The sequence below is a fragment of the Apostichopus japonicus genome, chromosome 12, assembly GCF_037975245.1.
Source record: "Apostichopus japonicus isolate 1M-3 chromosome 12, ASM3797524v1, whole genome shotgun sequence".
Lineage (NCBI taxonomy): Eukaryota > Metazoa > Echinodermata > Holothuroidea > Aspidochirotida > Stichopodidae > Apostichopus > Apostichopus japonicus.
The window spans coordinates 8,681,680-8,705,158 of record NC_092572.1 but is presented as its reverse complement, the minus strand read 5'-3'; the positions used below and the strand labels follow the sequence as shown (position 1 = coordinate 8,705,158).

Below are 23,479 nucleotides of genomic sequence, written 5' to 3'. Positions count from 1 at the left end.
TAAAATAATATATTCACAGAGGAAAATAATAGTCGTACAAATATTTCTAACAAAATGTTGCATTTTGATGACATTTCTAAATACAGAGAACATGGATAGCCAAGCAAACATTCCTAATAATATCAAATTACCAGTATATAAAGCAACAAATAGATCGTCTCGTAAATATAATAGCACAAGTATTCAGGGAGCAAACCTGTAGGGAAAGAACTTGTAAGGTGAAGTTTTTGGAAACATTTAGCCATTTTCGTCTTGATTATCGAAGACAATACTGATGACCCTAAATAACTGACGTTACAGTACTTTAAGATTTCGACCTAGGTGCCAGGACAAATATCGCTTTCGCACCTTATCATGCTATGCATGCAGCACCCGATACACACAGAGAACACAGTTACTACCTTGAATGTTAAAGTTTAGTACCAAAGTAAAAACTGGATCGTGCTATAAATCGGTAGCATGTGCTATTAGTATTACAGTAAGGACTGGGGATTACGTGTAATTCCAACAAATCCAGTTTGATGCATTAGTTGGGATTACACATATCCTCAGTTCTTACTGTAAACATAATAGTACATGCTACCGATTTATCATATACTTGTCAGCACAATCCAGTATTTACTGTGCATGGTACCAAGTTGTAAGATTTACAGTTATAGTTAGTGTAATCTCTGTGCGAATCAGCTGTACTATGCTATGTTATATATCTTTATCGTACAATAAACGGGTTGGCTCTGACTAATGTCTTAACCTGTGAAACGGATAACGAAGTCTAAGACGTGAAAATCCAGTCGTTCACTGCCGTGGACTAATTAAGAGGATCGACTTAACTCGACCTAGTCTTTGAAAGTCGTAAAGACACACACACAGTCTTACAACGTACCCGCTCACACCGACTAGCGGAACATCGCCGACCGATCAATTGTATTCTGTTTACGACGGGTTTCGTGTTTAGGTCACGTGGTGAGTTATTCCCCTGTGATTGGTCAGATTGGGGAGTTATTTCCCTGTGATTGGTCAGATTGGGGAGTTATTTCCCTGTGATTGGTCAGATTGGTTGAAACAAGGAAGTTGTAGAGTCGGGAACCGTCGCACACTGTTAACCCGAGAGAAAGTGTTGCCCTGAATTCCAAGATCGACTGAGAGCCGAGAGAACCTTATGGTAATGAGTTTCCACGACTAGTAGCAGACTTAAATCCATAACCAGTGGCAGTCTTAATTGCGTACACGCGCACTACCCGACTATCTAAATATAGGAAGCTGACAGCTGTATTATATATATAGTTTAGTTTAGTTTAGTTTAGTAGAAAAAGGATCAGGAGGGACACTTAAGTCCCCATCAAGGACACTATAGAGAGAGGAAAAAAAAAACTGAAGACACAAACACTCAGACCCGATTACAATGCTTAAAGTGCTTGTCCAAAGCATTCTTAAACCCATGGACACTACTTGCAAGTACAACTTTCTCAGGCAAACCATTCCACTCATTCACAACCCTATTAGAAAAAAAGTTATGCCGAATATTAATCCTACTATGCGACTTTTGGAGTTTAAGACAATGACCTCTAGTACGACTACTGTTAGCAAACAAGAAAAAGTCGGTAAAGGATAAATTGTCAAAACCATACACAATCTTGAAAACCTGGATCAAGTCCCCACGTAACCTCCTAAGCTCCAGTGTGGTGAGATTTAACAGTTGTAACCGCCTATAATAAGGAACCCTCTTTAAGGAACTAATCATCCTAGTAGCCCTCCTCTGGACCTTTTCAAGTACTTCCTTATCCTTAGCAAAGTAAGGGTTCCAAGCCTGCACAGCATACTCCAGATGAGGCCTAACCAACTGCTTATAAAGCCTAACTACGATGTCCTCTTTCAGAAAACTGAAGTTCCTCTTGATCATACCTAAAACCCTATTACCTCTTTTAACAGCTTCAAGACAGTTGTTTAGAAGGTTGCAGAGATGAGTCAATGTAGATATCTAGGTCTCTTTCAACAGAGACTTCCTGTAACTCCACACCATTAAGATTGTATGTAAACTTTTGGTTACTACTACCAATGTGCATTACCTTACATTTAACAATATTAAAAAGCATTTGCCGCCCCTGAGACCAGGGGTGGCAAATGGTCTAAATATATATATATATATATATATATATATATATATATATATATATATATATATATATATATATATATATATATATATATTTATATATATATATATATATATATATATATATATATATATATATATTGAGTAATATAGCTGTCAGGTACCTCAACGAGAGTGCTCTTAGTATTTTGCTTACCATTATAAAACAGTCTATGTATATAAAGTGTACATATAGTACATATATATAGTATATATATATAAATATATATATATATATATATATATATATATATATTATCTACGTATATTATCTACGTATCGCTGGATTAGTGCTTTCACTGTATCCATACTTTAATTATCAAATGTGCACAGCTTTTAAGCTAACACGATTACTTAAAGAAGCTTTTAGCGTTTGTCAGTCAAAGATATATCGATAACTATGGGCACATATTAAGATCGGAATTGATAAAAAGTAGGACATCCTCCTAAACGTTTCGACTAAAATATAAGGTTAATTAACCAATATTTGAAACAATATTTCATGTCTTGATACGACTACCTAGTAGTAATAAACATATTAAAACGCGACATCGAAATAAAAAAAAATCGTAAGGCTGCTTTAAGGAAAAAGAAAAAAAGGACATGTAGCGCAAGGCCTTGACTTCAAATATTGAAGTAGTCAAGCAAAGGAATAAGTGACTAATTTATCATCCTGTTTCCCTATTTAGGTTGTACTTATGAGTTACAGAGACAAGTTGGTGATTTCGAAGCGAGAAGTGTTAATTTATAAATTTATAAAGCCTTTTTGCTTCAATAGCTTAACATATTTTGAGAAGGAGACGCATTAATGATAAACGTAAAATAGAGCTTAAAGTGAGGTTATTCTTGATACTTTCTCACTTACAAAATAAGAAAGAAAGGTTCAAATAATTATGCAAAGCCATCGAAATCTGTAATTTAGTTCTAAAATTCGATAAATAGAAGTGGATTACATTACTTTGTGATTAATAACGACACATAACCTACATATTTAACCAGAATGAAAAACCTTTTTATTTTATTTGACTGCTTGTTTTCACTGTATCGAGGGATGGATTACATCATGTTTTTCGTTCTGTTACTTTTCCATTAATTCGAAGTTTCTTGTTTGATGGAAACCTCTGCTTTTATTTCGTTTAATATTTTCCTTTTCACACTTCATCGTGTTTCTTTACTTTTCCTGTTACTTACAGTATCTTTCCTTGTTTTTTTGTTGTTTGTTCTATTTGTTCTGCTTTCCTTCTTGATATTTTCCTTTTCATGTTTTTAATTTTAATTTTCTTTTGTATTCTTTTTCAGTCTATTTCCAGCTGTTTGTAACTTTTTTTCGCCTTTTGTTTTTTCGTCTTTTTTCTGTAGTTTGTTCTGCTTTCCTTTCTCACATATTTTCTCTTGATGTTTTCCTTTTACTTGTGTTTAATTTTAATTTCCTCTTGTTTTCTTTTTCGGTCTATTTCCAGCTGTTTCTTTCTTCTTTTTTAGCCCTTTGTTCTAGTCTTTTCTATGTTGTTTGTTCTGTTTGTTCTGCTTTCCTTTTTCACATATTTTCTCTTGATATTTTCCGTTTCTTGTGTTTAATTTTAATTTCCTCTTGTGTTCTTCTTCGGTCTGTTTCCAACTGGTTTATCTTCTCTTTTGCGCTCTGCTTTTTTGTATTTATCTTCTGTTGTTTGTTCTGTTTTGTTCTGCTTTCCTTTTCCATATATTTTTTCTTGATGTTTTCCTTTTACTTGTGTTTAATTTTAATTTCCTTTTGTTTCTTTTTCGGTCTATTTCCAGCTGTTTCTTTCTTCTTTTTTTGCCCTTTGTTCTAGTCTTTTCTATGTTGTTTGTTCTGTTTGTTCTGCTTTCTTATTTTTAATATATTTCCTCTTGATGTTTTCCGTTTCTTGTGTTTAATTTTAATTTCCTCTTGTGTTCTTCTTTGGTCTGTTTCCAACTGGTTTATCTTCTCTTTTGCGCTCTGCTTTTTTGTATTTATCTTCTGTTGTTTGTTCTGTTTTGTTCTGCTTTCCTTTTCCATATATTTTTTCTTGATGTTTTCCTTTTACTTGTGTTTAATTTTAATTTCCTCTTGTTTCTTTTTCGGTCTATTTCCAGCTGTTTCTTTCTTCTTTTTTAGCCCTTTGTTCTAGTCTTTTCTCTGTTGTTTGTTCTGTTTGTTCTGCCTTTCTTTTTTTTAAATATATTTCTCTTGATGTTTTTCTTTTCTTGTTTTTAATTTTAAGTTCCTCTTGCTTTTGTTGTCGGTCTTTTCCCGGCTGTGTCCTTTTTTCCTCATAGTTCCCTCTAAATTTGTTTTTCGTTCTTTCTTTTTCATATTTTGCTTCTTCTTCTTCTTCTCTCATTCCTTGTTTTCTTTTTTTCTTTTCTCCTTTCCGTTTTGTTTCCTGTATCATTTTCTTTCTCGTTTTTTGTCTAAGTCTGTTTTTTTTGTTTCATCGTTCCCCATGTATTGTATACTTCTTGCTTTCATGTCGCCTGCCATGTTTCGAAACTCCTCAAACCATTCTGCTTCAGTCTATATCCTATCGTAAAATAGTCACTATCCCTTTAAAGATAATTCAAGAATAGTTACAGCCCAATATATGCAAAAATAACTAAAAGCTGCTGATAATTCTGCTAATTTGCACATTTAAGCTTTTTGTTTATCCTTTATCCGAAGAATGATATAAATTGCAGATTTTTTGTGTTTTTATTCGGAAACATATATATTAAATAAATATATGTCTTATGTAAAAACATTACGTTAAAACATAAATTATGATAATTTAGAAAACATTCGATTACATTTTAAACTTTACCTCCGGTGCAGGAGAGCTGACGTCATCATCGTCGAATTAACCTTAAAGGAGCAGTCTATGACATGTATAATAATTAAAAGATGAATATGTTTAAAACTGGAATAAGGATAAACTATTATTAACAGTCATAACATTCATATTTTCCCTTTCGTTTGGAATATGACTATATCAGCATAACTTGTAAAATGCTAGGTGCGTAGGAATTGAACAAATTTCTCCCAAGATGCTTGAAATATGAAAACCAACAGTTTTTTTTTTTTTTTTTAACCACCTGCACTATCCTGTTAACAACTCTCTGATTTCTTTTGCTGTTACGTTCTTTTTTCCGTTTATTGTTTATATCGGATAATTGTTATATGAGCTGGATGCGTCACATGTGCTTTAACAATTTATTCACATACGTCATTAATCATACTACGTTATAGAGTTGACGTCATCATTGCAATTTGGCTTAAAGGAGCATTCCATGCATCTATCATTATAGCTTAAAAGTGAATATCTTCGCAAAACAAAATAGTGCTAAAAGATTATATTATTGCACATTTAAGGACTATTAGGCTTCCTATGTCACATACGTTACTCGCTTGATTCACACCAAACATCTATGACCATTTTTTTTTTTTTTTTTTTTTTTAACTTCAACATGTGATCAAAATGAAAAAGCAGCATTAGGAAAGTGTGGGCGTTTCGCCCTAGTTGATGAGAATCTCATGCGTGGCACAAAATTATGTTACCAGAAAGAAGAGGTTTCTGGCTGACTGCATGCAGACTGTATTCATTTAAAATTTTAAAAAAAATGTCATTCTGTCTGAAAAATCCTAAACATGAAATGTAAAAATCTCTGTGACAAAATATCACATAAATAGTGACATTAGCATAACGCACTGTCGCTATATGACAAGATGAAAATTGGGGCAGTGTGAATGTTTTCAACTTATATTTTATGTTGTTTCTGTTAAATCAGAAATGAAAAGTTTTGTTTTTTCTCTTTTCTGTATGTTTCTTGATAATGTTGTTTAAAACCAAATGTTTGGATGATAAAGTAAGTCTTGGGAATACCGCAGGTGTTATCACGACACTAATTAATTCATAGATTTGTCGCATTAACGAAATCGCGTCAGACCGGCTTACTAACTGTTTTGAATTATTCTTTTACGCCATTCTTCATAGCATTTCCATGTTCTATGTAAATATGGTCACATAGGGGTGTTGTTTAGGGAATTCATCTGTATTTTTATTAACACTACATAATATGTCTACCGAATCTAACAATGCATAGAGAACGGGACGATCGCTGTATAAAATGTGAATTTCAATCTAAAACAATATGTATTCTAGTAAGGCCTATAACATGCAACACGTTCACGTCATGTGTATATGTATATATATATATATATATATATATATATATATATATATATATATATATATATATATATATATATATATATATATATATATATATATATATATATATATATATAGTCAAAAATGAAGTCAAATGCATAAATGCATAAAGTTCAGACATCAGTAGTGATTGAACAATCTGTTTATGATATTAAGATATATGTACGAGGACACAGGGTTTTAACAAGCCGCCCGCGGGCCAAATATAGCTCTTGATAAAAATATTTTACCTAGCCGTGGAATAAAAGTCAAACGCTACACTAATTGTATGTTTACACGGGGGTCCTCATTTGTTACGCTTGGTTATCAACCTACCTCAAGCATGTTGCTTAATCTACTTGGGCCCTATAGCGGGATTTTGGCTCCTACGTCCTTTCCTACAAAACCAGGGATTTGAACTCTCGTAGTAGAGAACTCAAATGAGAACACTCTATCCATAGGATCGTAGGATTTACTATCACAATATTTGTCAATTTTGTAGTTTGTTTGATCATATGATTTCTATATAAGACTCTCGACTTATTGATCTTGTCCACAAGCGATTAATTATTTTCAGTAGTATTCCAATTTTGCTTTATTCTTTTTTTTAATTTTTTTTTATTAACTTCATAAAACAATAACATATTTTCAACAGGAAAGATTCTTGCCCCCTACAAGTTACAATATTTTCCTTCCTATACTTTTCCAAAATGTGAATTATATTCTCGATCATTCTCAAAGCTTTATTTATTACTGTTTCGTGTCTTGTCTTGCTTTCTCTTTAGGGAACAACCACTGCAATGGGCCTTCTCAAGACAGCTAGACTGCTTCGTCTATTGCGCGTTGCTAGACGTGTGGATCACTATTCTCAGTATGCGCCTGCTGTGGTCATTTTACTGATGTGCGCATTTTCTTTAGTTGCGCACTGGTTGGCGTGTATATGGTATGCCATTGGTGAAGCTCAGAGGGAACATTTAAATTACGGATGGCTCGAGACCTTATCATTTGAAACTGACCAGCCATATAGGGTAAGTTATCTTTGTTGTTGTTGTTGTTGTTTCAATATATTTCTTAGAAAAAAATCTTTCCTCCTCTTCATGAAAAGTCAATAAATTGATAAAATCCACAGATAAGTCCACATATTGACATGAAGCGCTCGACGGGAGTATGCATTAACCATATTAAAGATGTTCCCTTCTATATGACCAAGTCTTAACATGTAATGCGTGAAGAAGATATGCCTTTTAACATGTTAGGCTTGACATGTTTAACATGTCTATACATGGTATGCGTGAACGCGTGTATTCCTTTAACATGTTAGGCTGGACGACAACGTTACTTCACATGTTTAGTTAACATGTTACCTTATAATAACACACCTATATAGTATAAGATTTACAATCATTCAATGTAATGATTACTTAATCGTTCTGGAATACCTTGTATCTGTTAACATTTCACATTGTCAAGAATTACGGTTCACATCTTTATTACATGAATACTCATTAATCGGTTAAACCAACCAGTGCCAACATAATTATGCAATTACCAGTCGTTTTATTTGTTCTCACAACGTAGAGATTATTCAGAATTGTCTATGTAATTCATAGATTTAACTTTTATATTTATAAAAAAAATATTTTTCTTAATTAATGTCAGTAATTATTTCAAAATAAAGACTAGAAGAATACGTAATGATTGACAAGTGTGGATAACACCCTCCCCCCTCCCCAACCCCCTTTCCACCCCAGCACCTCAGCCTGTACAGGTGAATACGGTTATGTTGTAGTGCAAACGAAAAAGCACTTCACAAGTTTTCTTAATCACTCTTATCAGGTATACTTTAACATAAAAGGTTTTGTTTTCACCATTGTAACTTTATCCAGTTCAAAGGAAAGATCTTACCCCCCCCCCCCCCTTCCACACAACCGCCACCAATTGTACGCATGCATTGTTAAACATAAAAACCTTCCCTCAAGGGCTGATTAGCGTTCTTCATTTATTATTTAGTTTTTTTGCGAGTAATGTGACTAAATCCTCTGCATTTTCTTCCCACGCAACTGTATCGTATGTCTATAAGGAGCCCAAGTTCAAGGCTATATGACGCACATGGACGATAAGTTAAATATAGTTAAAGAAAAAGAAAAAAAAAACTGTTCCTGTTGAAAGGTATGCATAGTCTAGTAAAAATTCTTAAAAAATTTAAATTTACTTAAAAAATAACGATGGTTAATTAGTTGGAAGAATTAACTCTATCCTCTTTCCTCTACCTCTCTCAAACATGCCATCCCCTTACCCCATCACCCCACTATCCCACCACCTCACCACCCAACTACTCCACCACCCAACTACCACACTCCCCACAACACTCCCCACCCCACCGAAAATGTCGATGGGATTAGGGGACACTTTCTATCCCTTCCTTATTACCGCCCCCTCCCCACTATCCTCCATTAAAGTTATCCCATGACGCAGGTGTTTGCAAAACGTTAAAGGAGTGGTGTCTTCGTTTGATCAGTTGCAGATTGCATATTGAGTAATATTCTGTACGTTTGGTTGACCTTGCGGAACAGATGTGGAAAGCCTATCACTTCTTATCATTTTGTTCACTCTCTGAGGTGTCATCTCGAATCGTGGTAATCGTTGCACATCACTAATGTTTGCATTAAGTATACACCTGGGGACATTGGGGATTTTATTGACATAGCAAGCTGTCCAATATCCAACTCCTTTTAAAATAATGGCTTTTTGCTTAACAAAATGCTTTCACAGAAGTATCTTATTTCCAATTGAAACATCAAGAAGATACATTAAATCAAGAATATTGTATAAGGGAACCTTCGGGATCTTCAGACCTCCACTTATAAAAGAAAGATAAATGAAAGATAAAAAAAAAAAAATTGTTTGTATTTCCGGATGGGCGATGCATGAGTGATTATACGTCAAAGTTTGCACAAGAAACTCTATCGATTTATATGAAAGACATCCCTCCAAGATGTCTCGATAGATGGAAATAAATAACAAATTCTCTTAAAGTTAAGTTTTGGTCTAATTCGTATTGGAAAGTCAAACCGTAGAATTGTATCAAATCCACTTATTACAAAAAGAACAATGTGCTGTAGTACTGTCCATGGTTTCAGTCAAACAAAACAATGTGCTGTAGTACCGTCTATGGTTTCATTCAAACAAAACATTCACTTGTCACCAATTAATCCTTACATTGTGCAATATATCGTTTCAAGGATGCAAAACATTCACGTATCACTCAAACATGTTATGTGTAGCACAGTGTCTCGTTTCATTCAAACGAAACATGCAATTATCACACATACATAACTGTGCTGTAGCACAATGTATGGTTTCATTCAAACGAAACATGCACGTATTACACACACACGCATACGTTGTCGTACGGTCACAACGTCTTTGGTTTCATTCAAACAAAATATTCCCTTGCCACAACATACATCATTGCACTGCACCTCACTCTTTCGATTCCTTCTTGCAAAACACTCACTTATCACCTAAACATCTCATGTGTAGCACAGTGTCTCGTTTCATTCAAACGAAACATGCACTTATCACACGTACATAGTTGTACTGTAGCATAGTGCCGCGTTTCATTCAAGAAAAACAAAACAAACACCATTCACTTAGCACGCATACATCGTTGGACGATACGTCAGTCTATGTTTCATTCAAACAAAACATTCACATATCACACATACATTGCTGTGCCTCACTGCAGTATATCACTTTCATTATATTACAAGATCAGAAAAAAAACAAATCGTGAAATAGGTTCGGTTCAAATTTGTAGTACAGCGAAGTAGCTTTTATCCATCGACGACGACTACGACGTTTTAATTGTGTGGATCAAACTGTGAAATGTTTTGAGCGATTTAGTATTCCTTGAATTTACACTAAACACAGATGGGACTTTTTTCCTCTTCTCTTATATTCTACTACTTCTATTTCTCGTTTTTTAATTTTTTTTTTTTTTTAATCCCCCTCACTATTTTAGGGTTGTACAGTAATGTTCTGTCAAACATGCATTTAGTATCCTACTCTAGCTTCGTGCGTGAAACAGATTTCTCTCCTCTGACCCGACATACCTTTTACATGAGTGGAAACAAACACAACAAAATGACGTCGTTTTGAACAGAAATGAAAGAACAAAATGTATACTTAATCTTTGATACTTGATACTTGAAGCAGAGTAACCTGCAATTCCAAAATGATCGAAAACAAATATAGTGGTGCAGTCACTGTTAATGGGGGGGGGGGGGGACGGTGAGGTTGGAGGTGGTAGGGGAGGCGACGAAATGATGGGATGGGGTATCGGGTGAGGTAATGAGTTAGATCACTGACCAGTATATATTCCAAATATGCTAGATTGTTAAATAATGGTCACTCTCCTTAATCATGAGTTTTACATTCACTTTTTTGATGTATTTCTTTCATATTTGTGAAAATTAATTCTCAAATCAAATACTGCACAATAGCTGGCACTAATTTGGATGGTATATCCTCCAAATATGCTAGGAAGTCAAATAGTGGTCACCCATCCTCACTGTGTGTTTTATAGTCACCTTTTATGCATCTTGTCCAATTCGTGAAAATTTATTCTGAAATCAAACACTCTATATATAATGTATGGGACTAATCTAGAAGATTTCGGTGTCCAAAAAATTGTAGTTATTTCTTTCTATCAAATTGAGAAATTCATATCATGCTTCTAAAAAAATCCATGGAAATGATTAAGACAATTGTATGAAATCTTGCTCCATTTATGCAAGGTTGTATAATCTTGCAACAAACCATGTACTATTTACATATTTCTGGATACACCACAGTCCGTAAATACGAGATCTATGTGTCGGTTGTTATATTGCATTGTCCCCAGTTAAACGCGTTATTAAACTAATAATCTCCATACCTCCTATTTTTTTGTGTCCCACAATTGTAACAGATATTGTCTCAGTTATCATAAATGCCTTCGCCCACGTTCCAAGGGTCCGCGTAGTGTTGTACCCATATGGTGACCAGATCAACGCTAACTATAAAGCGTCGATTTGTACAATACAACAGCGATGTAGTAGAACGCGTTTAAGCGAGTACCAGGTACTTCCGACTATCTGAGGGTCCGGGTACCAAGTACCATAGCCCGAGTACCGCGTTGGAATCCGAGTACTGCTTTGGGTATCCGAGTAGCTAGCGCCAGTATCCTAATACAGCAATTCAGAATCCTAGCTTCTTTCCCCCCCCCCTTTTTTTTGTCATATGAGTATACCTGTGGAGAACTTTTGATTTATTCATTATATTGTCAAGGATCGTATGGTAATAACTGCTACTCGGAGGTTAATATAACCAAACTTTATGTACTAACTGAATGTACTAATTGAATGAGAAGACATTGCTGTTCCATGCCTAGTACTGAATGACGATGCGACAAGTTTGTTTTACTTTCTGGTATCACTTATGAAAGGTTTTGAAACATTTTCCTGGTGTATAGCTTGACTCCTTCAACGACTGCAATTACCAGACTATGTTAATGAATCATTGTCAAATTTAATGTTAATGAAGTTTCGAGGTCTTCAAAGCATTATTGAGATTATGGCTGACTTGGTTAATGAACTGTTACAGACTACCAATAAGCGCTAGGTATATATATATTACTAATAAAAGACAATTGACGCATCGTTTAATTAAAGTTCATAGCTAATAATTATGAAATTCGGAAGATTTATTACAGTTCATAACAGTTAATAATTATCAAAATTTTGGAAAAATTTAGCAAACGACGTCTGGCTATCTTTGGGTTTCTTTTTTAGCTCTCATAATTGGAGCAGCTTGAACTAACCGATAGATTTTAATTGACTAATTTGAAACCAGTCATCCATTTTGGTCCAAAAAAAAACCAGATTAGGAACCAAAATTAATTAAATATCTAATGTGAAAATATTTCTTATATAATTTTAGTTTCAAAGTAGCAAATTTTTCGTTGAATTTTGCAACACGATATTATTCTCAGACCTGTAGACTGGTAAAATGAGTACGTAATGTGTTTGAATACAAGTACAGTATCCCTTATATGAGTACTATTCCGAGATTACAAAGCGAGTGAGAGTACTTTATGTTGCATTAGTAACTACACTTAAAGGCATCGAAGACTCGCGCTCAAAGAAACGTCTCATGCCGGTAATCTGACCTAGTTTCAAATGAGGTGTAACAGAAGTGTTAGACACCACCGTCGATCCCAGAAAATACACACACAGCTTCTTACCGTCGGTAATTAGACACTAGTGTACAGTCAATACATGCAGCTACCGTCAATACCCACAACACAGTTAACACAGCAGCGATGGGCATCTCAGGTCTAGATAAAAGATAACAAGGTATCACTTTTCATTACTGTACCTGCCTTTTGTAGCAACAAGAAGAAAACTTCACTTGCAAGCAACGGAAAGTTAACTTTTTCAGATGGCGGGACGCGATTTGGGGAAAGTCTTCAATGCCTTTAAGTACCACTTCGTTAGTTAACAATAGTCCTAAGGATATTAAATACACAGTGTAACATGGCTTTGCCATGCATGCCCAGCTGACATTGTGCGAGTACAACAGCATGAGTACTTTCAGTACAAGCATCATTTTCACATTGGTATGAGTACGAGTACCAGGTTCGAAGCATGATGAAGAGTACAAAATCTCGCCCTGGTATATCTTTGTTAGATACCCAAAATGCCAAGAGCAATGCGATTGCTATAGTACACAACCACGTTGACCTGTATGAGTACCAGTAACTATGTTACAATACGGGTATCATTGCAGACTCAATGTACGCATGACTTGCTATACTGAGACTGTCCGTTAAATGCAGAGACTAGGTTCATCTTACCTTACTCTAGTCAATCAGCATCACAAAAGGAACAATGAAATAACGCCTGAAACCTTCAAAATGTACGTGGAAAATAAAAGATGAAAAAAAATGTAAACGAAATTTGTCGGCAACAAAAAAAAATGCCTGTATTGTGTTAAGTAGTAAAGAATATAACGAAAGCCATTGCATGGATTGTCGTCACAGAGTGGTTAGCATAGTTTGATGGGCATTTTACTTCGCACGGTCAGAATTGAATCCGAAGTTCCGCTTGTGTGCGTGTCGTTGACGATTCAATCAAATCTAAACGAGTATATAGTTCGAAATTTACGAAACCGAGACACTCTAAGCAGATTGTTATTGAGCAATTCGATCCATGAACGTATATAATTAGTTTGTTAGCCATTCGTGGCCCAGACACGTTCATATTAATATTAATCAAATTCGAAAAAGAAATGCGAAAACATTGAAAAACTTGAAAGGGGGAGGAGGGGGGGTGGGTGCAAATGGAAAATTAATTACCCAGATAGCAAAAGGTACTTTATACAAAGACCTGGAGTATGGTCAAATAGGCTTACAAAAGCATCATATGAATCTCTATTTATTTGTTTATTTTTTCATTTTTTTTGCATAAAGTATTTCTTTTGTTTACCCTCATAGTCAATATGATATTATTCAAAATACTTGAAATCATAATTTTACCCTTTCGTATCTATAGCAATAAGTTTTATTCAAGATATGGTTACAATCAATCAAGTCCAAGACAGTCTTAATTGTTTCTGCTAATTAGCTTATTAGCAATATAATTAATAATTCTATTCCTTTGGAAACCATATCCCAAGCATGTTGTATAAATAATGAGTGTCTATGACGTCATACGATATGTCTATTCAATCCAACAGTCAGGAACTACCCATTAAAAATATACAAAAAAAAAAATTAAAACAGAAAAATGTAATAATTGAAAGGAAAGTTTGAACATTCCAAACCAAAGAGCTATACATTGTAATGAGAACCTTGAAAGAAACATATTTAATTTCAACAGAGAATGTTGTTTTAAAACGTGTAATATTTTCTTTCGCTAAAATCAATTAATTTTTGAATTCCAAGCCAGTGGTGCATGATATACCATTACCAAAGCTGTGGAATCGACCTTCACTGCGTGGAATGTACTCTTTAATTATCAAGTATATAACGCGCATGGAATGCAATTATGAAATAGAGTTTAACCAGCGACACGGAATAGGAACATATAATGGCTTTTAACTTGCATGGTACATTGCCTATAATAAGCCCAATTTAAGAACTTGTGCTTATTAGTTTATTTTTAAATAAAAAAAAAGACATAAAAGTTTTACGATTTTGTCAACCAAAGTTCAACCCGTTGATGGAAACACCTTAAATACATCCCAGATGAAAAATACACCTCACTTTACCGGACCAGAACATGAAACAGAAAATATAAATTCTTACATCAACATAATCGGCGTAGATCTAGGCATTGTGGGGTTTTCCCCTTCCCTTAAACAACCCCCCTCCCACAACAGAATTAAACTAGTAGTAGATAACACAATCTTATGTGTGTGTACATAATATATCTAATTATAGACCTAATTTATTCTAAATATCCATCAAGTCATATCCTTCTGCGGGAGGACCCAGCTGACTCAGACCCCCTACATGAGTGTCGGGTTCAACTACACCCCCCAACCCACCTCCACCCCACCCCCTCCTCGAAATCCTGTAGCCACTATTAAATACAACAACATAATAAATTATTACAACACGGAAGTACGTCAGTTATACTTTAAGTGGTACATCTAAATCCTGATATAGTTGCAAAATGAATTTCAATCAGTATATAAGTTTAAATTTAATTTATATTTGCCCAATGTTTTCTGATTCAGAGTTTCAGTTCTATTAAAACAAATATATAAATGATCTATTCCTTGCTTTTGTGTTGGTTTTTGGCATTAGTTTCTTTAGCATAGTATATCTCTTTAAGTTATCAACTTAACAGTTTTATCTTCAGGAAGCAAACACGATGAGACGATATGCTATGTTACTTTGAAGATAATAAAAGGAAATAAAAGGAAATAGTTGTAAAATAGAACAAGATAGTGTCGTTTGATGGTGTGTTTCGTCTGATTGTGTTGGTAGTTTCATTTCAAATGTTACTGATACCCTTTGGTCCCATCTTATGCCATGATGCTATGAATGAATAATGCATTAATGTTAAAAATAAAAGATTTGATTTATTAGCAATATATATCATGTAAGACAACAAAAAAGGTATTGATTACTGGATTGGTTATTCTTTTCCAAGTCGTGTCAAAGAAACACACCAAACAAACGATAATAAGTAAGATTGCAATTACCAAGGGATTTTATACCTACTATCATGATTCTCATTTACCAATGACATAAAGGTATCTATAATCGTACGGCACCATGGGACGCCTGTAACTCACTTGACGCGATCATGTCCTCCTGCAGTCATATGGTTATAGCCTCGATTTAATGGGACTGCATGGGATTGAGATGAGATCAATTAAGTTGTTTGATTTGAGTGCCCAGGCTCTGTCTTGTGTGACTGATCTTAATAGAAATTCAGTGACCTAACAGTAACAGCAGTACATTAACAATAGTAAAGTAAAAACAGTACAGTAACAGCACTATATTAACAACATTTTCAATACCGGTAACAACAGAGCTTGCCAGTACAGAAAGAGCAGTACAGTTACAATAACTGTGCAGTAATAACAGCAGTGCACTAACAACATTACAGAAGCAGTGACACAGTAAAAACAGAACAGTAACGACAGTACAGTAACAGCAGTACAGTAACAGCAGAACAGTAGCAACATAACAATAACGGTAACAGCAAAGCATGCCAGAACAGTAACAGCAGAACACTAACAATAACCGTGCAGAAATAACAGCAGTACACTAAAAACATCACAGTAGTAGCAGAACAGTAACTACAGTACAGTAAAAACAGTACAGTAGCAGCAGTACAGTAACAGCAGTACAGTAACAACACAACAAGCAAAGCATGCCAGAACAGTAACAGCAGTACACTAACAATAACCGTACAGAAATAACAGCAGTACACTAAAAACATTGAAGTAGCAGTAGGACAGTAACATCAATAAAGGTACAACAAATACAATACAGGTTACAGCAGAGTAAGCTAGTACAGTACCAGCAGAACACTAACAACTGTACAATAACGACAGTACACTTAAAACAGCACAGTAACGACAGAACAGTAACATCAGTACAGTATCAGCAGTACAGTAACAACATATACAATACAGGTAACATCAGAGCATGCCATTACAGTAACAGCAGTACACTAACAATAACCTTACAGTAATAACAACAGTACACTAACAACAGTACAGTAGCAGTAGCACAGTTACGACAGTACAGTAACAACAGTGCAGTAACGACAGTACAGTAACAGCAGTACAGTAACGAAAGTACAGTAACAGTACAATATTAACAGTACACAACCGTGCAGTAACAACAGTACATTAACGACGGTACCGTATCAACAGTACAGTAACAGCAGTACACTATTAACAGTACCCTAACAACAGTACAGTAAAAACAATACAGTAACGACAGTATAATAACAACAGTACAATACGGTAACACTAGTAATGTAATAAATTATTACGTCTTCATCGTTGTCCATTTTGTACTTTCTTGGTATGCAAACGTTTTGTTGTTTGACGCGCAGATGGATAACTCGGCCAAAATAGATCTAGAAAGTGACAGAAAAGTTACGACGACCTTCTTTTTTTCCGTTTCAAAAGATTGCATCGAATTTACAGAGAAAAAAATGCACTTCTCCAAGGTCACCCGAGAGAGTTATGAGAGAGTTATGAGAGAGCAGGTTTATATGTTCTGCGAAAATAACGGAAATTCTGTCTGCGATCATAAGTCATGAAGAAACTTCATGTATCTATGTGTTATCCCGAAGTTCAGAGTACTATATACTCATGACGTCACGTCAGCGAATGTTGAAGTTATCCAATTATTTTTAATACACATCTTTCACTCGCAGTTAGATATCAAAAGGTGAGTCAACACACACACATTGCCAGATTAGGTATGAAGGTCTTTACCTCGCGGCCGACAAAAATCCTTGGAGAATGAAAAATTTAGAAGATGCAATGTAAACGTGTCATCATTAAAACATGGAAGAATTAACGTAGCATCCAATTATCTAAATCTCAAGTCACACATTATGGACATAGTTTGCTCTCAAGGAAAGTTAAAAAACTCTTCATGCTATATATCATGAAATTGATAACGAACCATTGCTGATCTCGTAATGCTAAGCCATTAAACTATATTAAAGTTATGAAAATATAAAATTATCCATTGATTAGTTTGCCAAATTACTTTAGATCAATTACATACTGTTTAAGATCAGGAGATCAGAGGATCAGAGGAAAAAGAACATTCTCTCAATTAAATCCATGGGTGCATCGAAAGGGTTAGGCATTTTTTCGTTTGTGAACTTTTTTCTTACCTGTTTCACATAGCATGTATATCTGTACAGCAACTTTACACCAAAGGGGTCAATTTAGGCAAAAGTAATAATAATATTATTTTTTTTATAATTTTATTAATTTATAATTTTATTATTTTATAATTTTATAATTTTTATAATTTTTATAATTTTATAATAAATTTAATAATAATTTCGATATGTTGTAGTCGCTTAACAAAGCAACTGTTATCAGCCATGGTTGCACATTCTCTAAAGATTTACATAATTGGCTGTTACTTTTAATTTGTGACAAGAATAATTGTTCCTTTTATAATATGAGGTTCACCATTGAAAACGGCTGGATTATCTAGCATATAATGCACAACCAAAGGAGGAAATTTCGTCTGATGAAACATGAAAAAACAATAATTATAATAGAAATATTTATTTGATTCGCTCCTCAACGTGTCCCTATCAGGACATAATTTTCATGATTGTTTCCAACACCTGTCAAATCCAATTTGGAAGATGTAAAGAAAAAAACCTAGCCATTTTGCTTCACTGTTTCATATTATTTATTTTGCTTCACCGAGATAAAACATGTATACATGTTATGTTATCAAACACAAATCAAAATTTGCTTTGAGCATGCGCTTACAATGAATAACCACACTATATATTCTCTATGGCCACGTTACTTTCGTTATGTTGGAAAGCTCTTCATGTGGGTAATTCAGAGATGAGAATTTTAATCTCACGTTATACAAGATACCGAAAGGATTTTAATACACAAAGTTTAGTACAGAATATGGCTCTTTCGATTGCCGGAGAACCACTCGAAAACAATCGTGAAATTTTTATCTTATTTCTTTAACAAATATTTTAAAGAAATCTTCAAAACAAAAACTGCCAACGGTAGAATCTCATGACCAAACACTCAAGGAGGTACTTACATTCTTCTCTATGCAAAGTTGAAAGAACATGCGTTTAGGGCTGCGCATTTTCTGCGTGATGGCAGAAGTAGATTAAAAGCCAAAACAAACGGGTGTATGTTTTCGGTTACCCCTGAGGAGGCCTTTCTCTACTTTAACCTATTATGTCTGGAAAGCTGCAGGTAAAAAAGAGAAGAAAAGGAAAACCTTGAACAAAATATTGAAGAGGGAAAAACATCTATGAGATCACCAATGGAGGGGGGGGGGGGTTGTATTGAGGTGAGTCAAGGGCACAAGTTTTGACAAAACCTAGGAGATTAAAATCGATAGAAACAAACAAAGAGCTTATGTTTCCTTTTATGTTTCATTGATACGAAAAGGTAAAACTTAGCGATTGTGTAAGCGATTGTGTAACAGACGATACATCCAGTTTATAATACGTGAGGTGTTTTATTACTCTAATCTCTGTTAATTGGAACTTACGTTGTACATGGGAAATGGTTATCAAGTATATTAATATATATAATAATAGTCACCTTTACATATCAGAAGAGTGATTCAATCAGTATATGTATATATATATATATATATATATATATATATATATATATATATATATATATATATATATATATATATATATATATATATTATTAGAGAAAACCAGAGAAATAAGATATGACTCATAATTGACAAATAAGGAGTAAGTTTTAGAAAATATTTTCTAAAACTTACTCCTTATTTGTCAATTATGAGTCATATCTTATTTCTCTGGTTTTCTCTAATAGTATTTTCTTTTGGAGTAAACGTGGATTTTCGTTATATTATATATATATATATATATATATATATATATAGCCTATTGGATGAATATATTAATAAATATATATATATACATACATATTAAATATATTTTTATATATATACTGTTTGTTTTAGAGCTTGTCAAGATATGGTGTTACCGGCATACTCGTCGACAAATCGTCTTTACCGGTGGTGTATATGACTTTGATACATGAAAAACTTCACCTGAATAAAAGGAAACCAAAACTTCAATAAGAATAATATGAGTAAATGGGGACTTTTTTTAATAATAACATAAATAGCGTGATATTGTGAAAATTCGGATGTTAAATTGTTCACTTTAGATATGCTTGAAGGCTTTTTTTTCTTTTCTTTTGTTGCCTATAGTACTCGTTCCATGTACACAGTCAATACCCGACAGAGAGACAACGATTATGTGTTTCTTGGTAACCGTAATTAACTTCTATAATGATATAAACTACAATCCATTATATTAAATAATATCTCAGAATATGTGGGCGTAATATTGAAGAGTCATACAGTCGAAGAAGCTGATTAAATTTGAATGATAAGTAGTCGAAACAAATATTAAATGTGTCATATACTTGACAATGTCTCCAAACTGCAGTTAACTTACTGACAGTTCATTGCAGTGGCGTAGGAAGGTACTTTTGAGTGGGGGGCTGAAGACTGATGGCTAGCTTGGGGGAGGGGTCTAAGGGGAGGGGGTGTCCCCCTCCCCTTTGGAATTTTTTGCATTTCCAGGTGGCCTCAGATGCAATTTGGTGCAATATAGCACACTTCAACACCCATTCCATTTTGTAAACTTAATTTTGTATTTTCACCTGGCCTTAGATGCAATTTGGTGCTGCAAATGAGATTTTTTTTCTCATTTGGAAATGAAAAAGGGGTTTTCTGACTTGCGAACCGGGGGGGCGGAATGATACTTCCGCCCCTCCACATTTTTCACTGGGCTAGCGCCCCCCCCCCCAGCCCCCCGGTTCCTACGCCCTTGGTTCATTGGCTATACTTATAGCGAATTTAAAGGTGCTTTAAAAGATAATTTACTTTTGACAGTATTAGCCGTACTAAGTACTATACTCTAACGTAGCTCATTATCATTATAGAAGTTGTATATGCAACAACAGCGAATGCTCCTTTTAATGTGCTTAGCAGTTTTCCATCGTTTATGATGTTAATATATAGTGTATACCTTATTTTCTTCGTTACATATTTTGCTTCTAAGCCTTATGAATAAAATATAATAATCTTCAATTATCAATAATACATTTTTTTTTAAAAGATTGAAGGTCCGTAACGAGTCATGCATTAAGGTATGACTATAATCAAGCTTACAACTTAGTTGAATTTATTCATAATGCAAGAAAATCTAGGGACGTATGTCAGTCCTTCGAGACATCAAATTCAATCAAAGATTTAATAAAATGTCCTCTTTTTTTCCCCCCTAAATAATAATCAGAAGTACGATACAATCTCTCTCTCTCTGCGCTATTTCTCTGTTTCTCGCAGAGAAACGAAATTATGTCTGACGGAGTCATTGAATGATAATCACAAAATAATAAATATTGCAGTAATTGTTCAACTGAATCGTGCGACATTTTTCGGGGACGTGTAAATAAAGACACGACAATAGCGCAGCAATCAACGTGATGGATACAGCTGTTTAATTTCTATTTCAGGACCTTCCGCCAATTTAAAAATAGTCACGTAATGTCTCATGATAAGAATCGATATGTCACGTAAAATATACATGAGAATGGCTTTTGCTGTATTTTTTTTTCTGATTTCATGATTTAATATAGTTTTTAACTAAGAGTGTAATGCATATAGTTTAGCGACAAATCATATCATGGAGACTTCAGTAGTGAAAGCGCTCCAGGGGTAAACGACTCCCCCTCCCACCCCTCTGGTCGATATTTAGGGAGCAGTTTAGGACGCATATTAGGAAGCATTTTTGGAAGTGTTATATATTTGTCTTTCATTTGTTTTTACTGATACAATGAATGCTCTCACCACCACGATGACTGTCCAACACACCCTTAGCATTAAAGGATTGCTTCAGGTGCTTGACATGTCTATCTTGTATGAAAGAGCACAAAAAGAACAGTGAAGAAACTACCATGATAGCATGCTCTGTTAGGGAGATATGACACTTTGAAGATATCAAAATTTCTTTGAAAACGACTGGTGTAGAAAAACTTACTGTGAGGGTGTGATGCCACATCCTCACTTCCTTAACATTTGTGAATATATTTCTTTCAAAATTATTTACATTTTTTAACACATTTGAAAATAATATAATCACAAATTCTTCAAATGTTTAATCTCAAATACTTCCTTTGACAAATATGAGATCTCGTGACATATCTTTTGGTTGAAAGTCATGAAATCTCACAAAATATTTAGAGAAAAAATCAAAGACTTTTCAGGAATGTGAGGATGTGACATCACAGCTAGTCAGATTTCAGCAGTTTCTACACAATCTGATGAAACTTTACACTTGAGTATCTCTTTAACCGAAAAAGATATTTGAACAGTTTTTTCACCCTTGTGTTTCTTTTATTGTCCTCTTTCATATAACATAAACATGTAGGACAACTGAACCAATCCTTTAACAATGTCCTCAGTCAATCTTATGAGTCTTCTTCCTCTTACCACTGCTATCTGCGCATTGTACGAGACTTCGTGGATAAGTAGTTTTTTTTCACACTTGTGACCTATAGTACAGAAACGCAGAAACTGACAAGGTATGGAGTTGGTTAGATCGTACGAATGTTGTGAGGGTATTTCTAGTAACTTTGTGAGGCAAGTCCTGAACTATAACATATCAAGAAAATAAGAACACAAGAAATATCTTTGTATATGTATATTTTATCGTCTTTCATTTGTTATTATTGATACAATAAATGCTCCCACCACCTCAATAACTTCCCAACACCTTAAGCATTTTACAATATCTTCAGTTTTCTTCTTCCTATTACTACTGCTATCTGAGCATTGGAGGAGAAATCATGGATAGGTAACATTTTGCTCACCTGTATCCTATATTAAAGAGACACATAAAATGGCTATAGTTGGTTAGAGCTTACGAATGTTGTGAGGTTTTTCTACTAACTTTGTGAGACATGTCTGGACATGATACGGCAACTAACACAAATAGGTGTTGGAGAATCAACACCTCAACCACCTCGTTTTTCGATTTGCTAATCTAGTTAACCTCCAGGAGACGATTTTAAATGTTTTGTTTTCATTAGTATATAGTACAACAACAGAGACGTACCGGTTTTTTTAGAAGTCTTGTCAGAACACGTCGAACATTTTATTTTTATTTTTTTGTCATACTGATTCACCGGTCGGGTGATATTTCGAAATTTCTAATCTCATTACCTTGAACACATCCGGGAAGGGCTCGTTTTAAATGAATATTCATAGAAAGTGTTATGGTGTTAGCTAACGCGACGTTTTGAAAATTGATGGTACCATTAGGACCGATTTTGGCCTCGTTCCAAGATTCACGAAGGACGCATTTCCAACGTAAATGAATGTTGCAAAAAATGTACTGTGTTTTCTGGAGTTTTGGCAAAAGTGACGGTATATAAAGACCGATTGTAGCCTAGAAAGCGATTCGAAAGTACGATAATCTGTATAACTTTATGCTACTAGTATGCCGTTACGTAATTTGTGTTGCAAAGTTTTGGGAAAGAGTGATGGTAGGTAAATTAAGTAAGAACCGATTGTAGCCTAGAACGCGTTTCGAATATAAGAATATATGTAATACTTAATGCTAATAAAATGTCGAGACACACGACAAAAACTGGCTAGATGTTTACTGTTACTCGAAAGATGAAAACTGTAAAAGTACTGTCCTAGCAATAATGTCTTCAATCTTTAAAAATGGAGAATCATACTTGCGACTTGTTTATTGTTTATCCCGTATCATAGTAACAATTATTGTACGCCCACATAGTCTCGACAAATAGAATGTTCTGATTACGC

General features: G+C 34.4%; 1 protein-coding gene and 1 long non-coding RNA gene across 5 annotated transcripts in view; both read left to right on the top strand.

The window, feature by feature from the left end:
* The window catches only part of LOC139976918 (uncharacterized), a 472,282-nt gene that overhangs the window by 312,568 nt on the left and 136,235 nt on the right, over window positions 1-23,479 (top strand). The window lies entirely within an intron of this gene.
* The window catches only part of LOC139976914 (potassium voltage-gated channel unc-103-like), a 180,024-nt gene that overhangs the window by 133,802 nt on the left and 22,743 nt on the right, over window positions 1-23,479 (top strand). For all 4 annotated transcript variants that reach the window (XM_071985801.1, XM_071985802.1, XM_071985800.1 and 1 more), the window contains one exon: window positions 7,128-7,370. In XM_071985801.1, coding sequence (XP_071841902.1) covers window positions 7,128-7,370 — 243 coding nt within the window. The remainder of the gene's footprint in view (window positions 1-7,127; window positions 7,371-23,479) is intronic.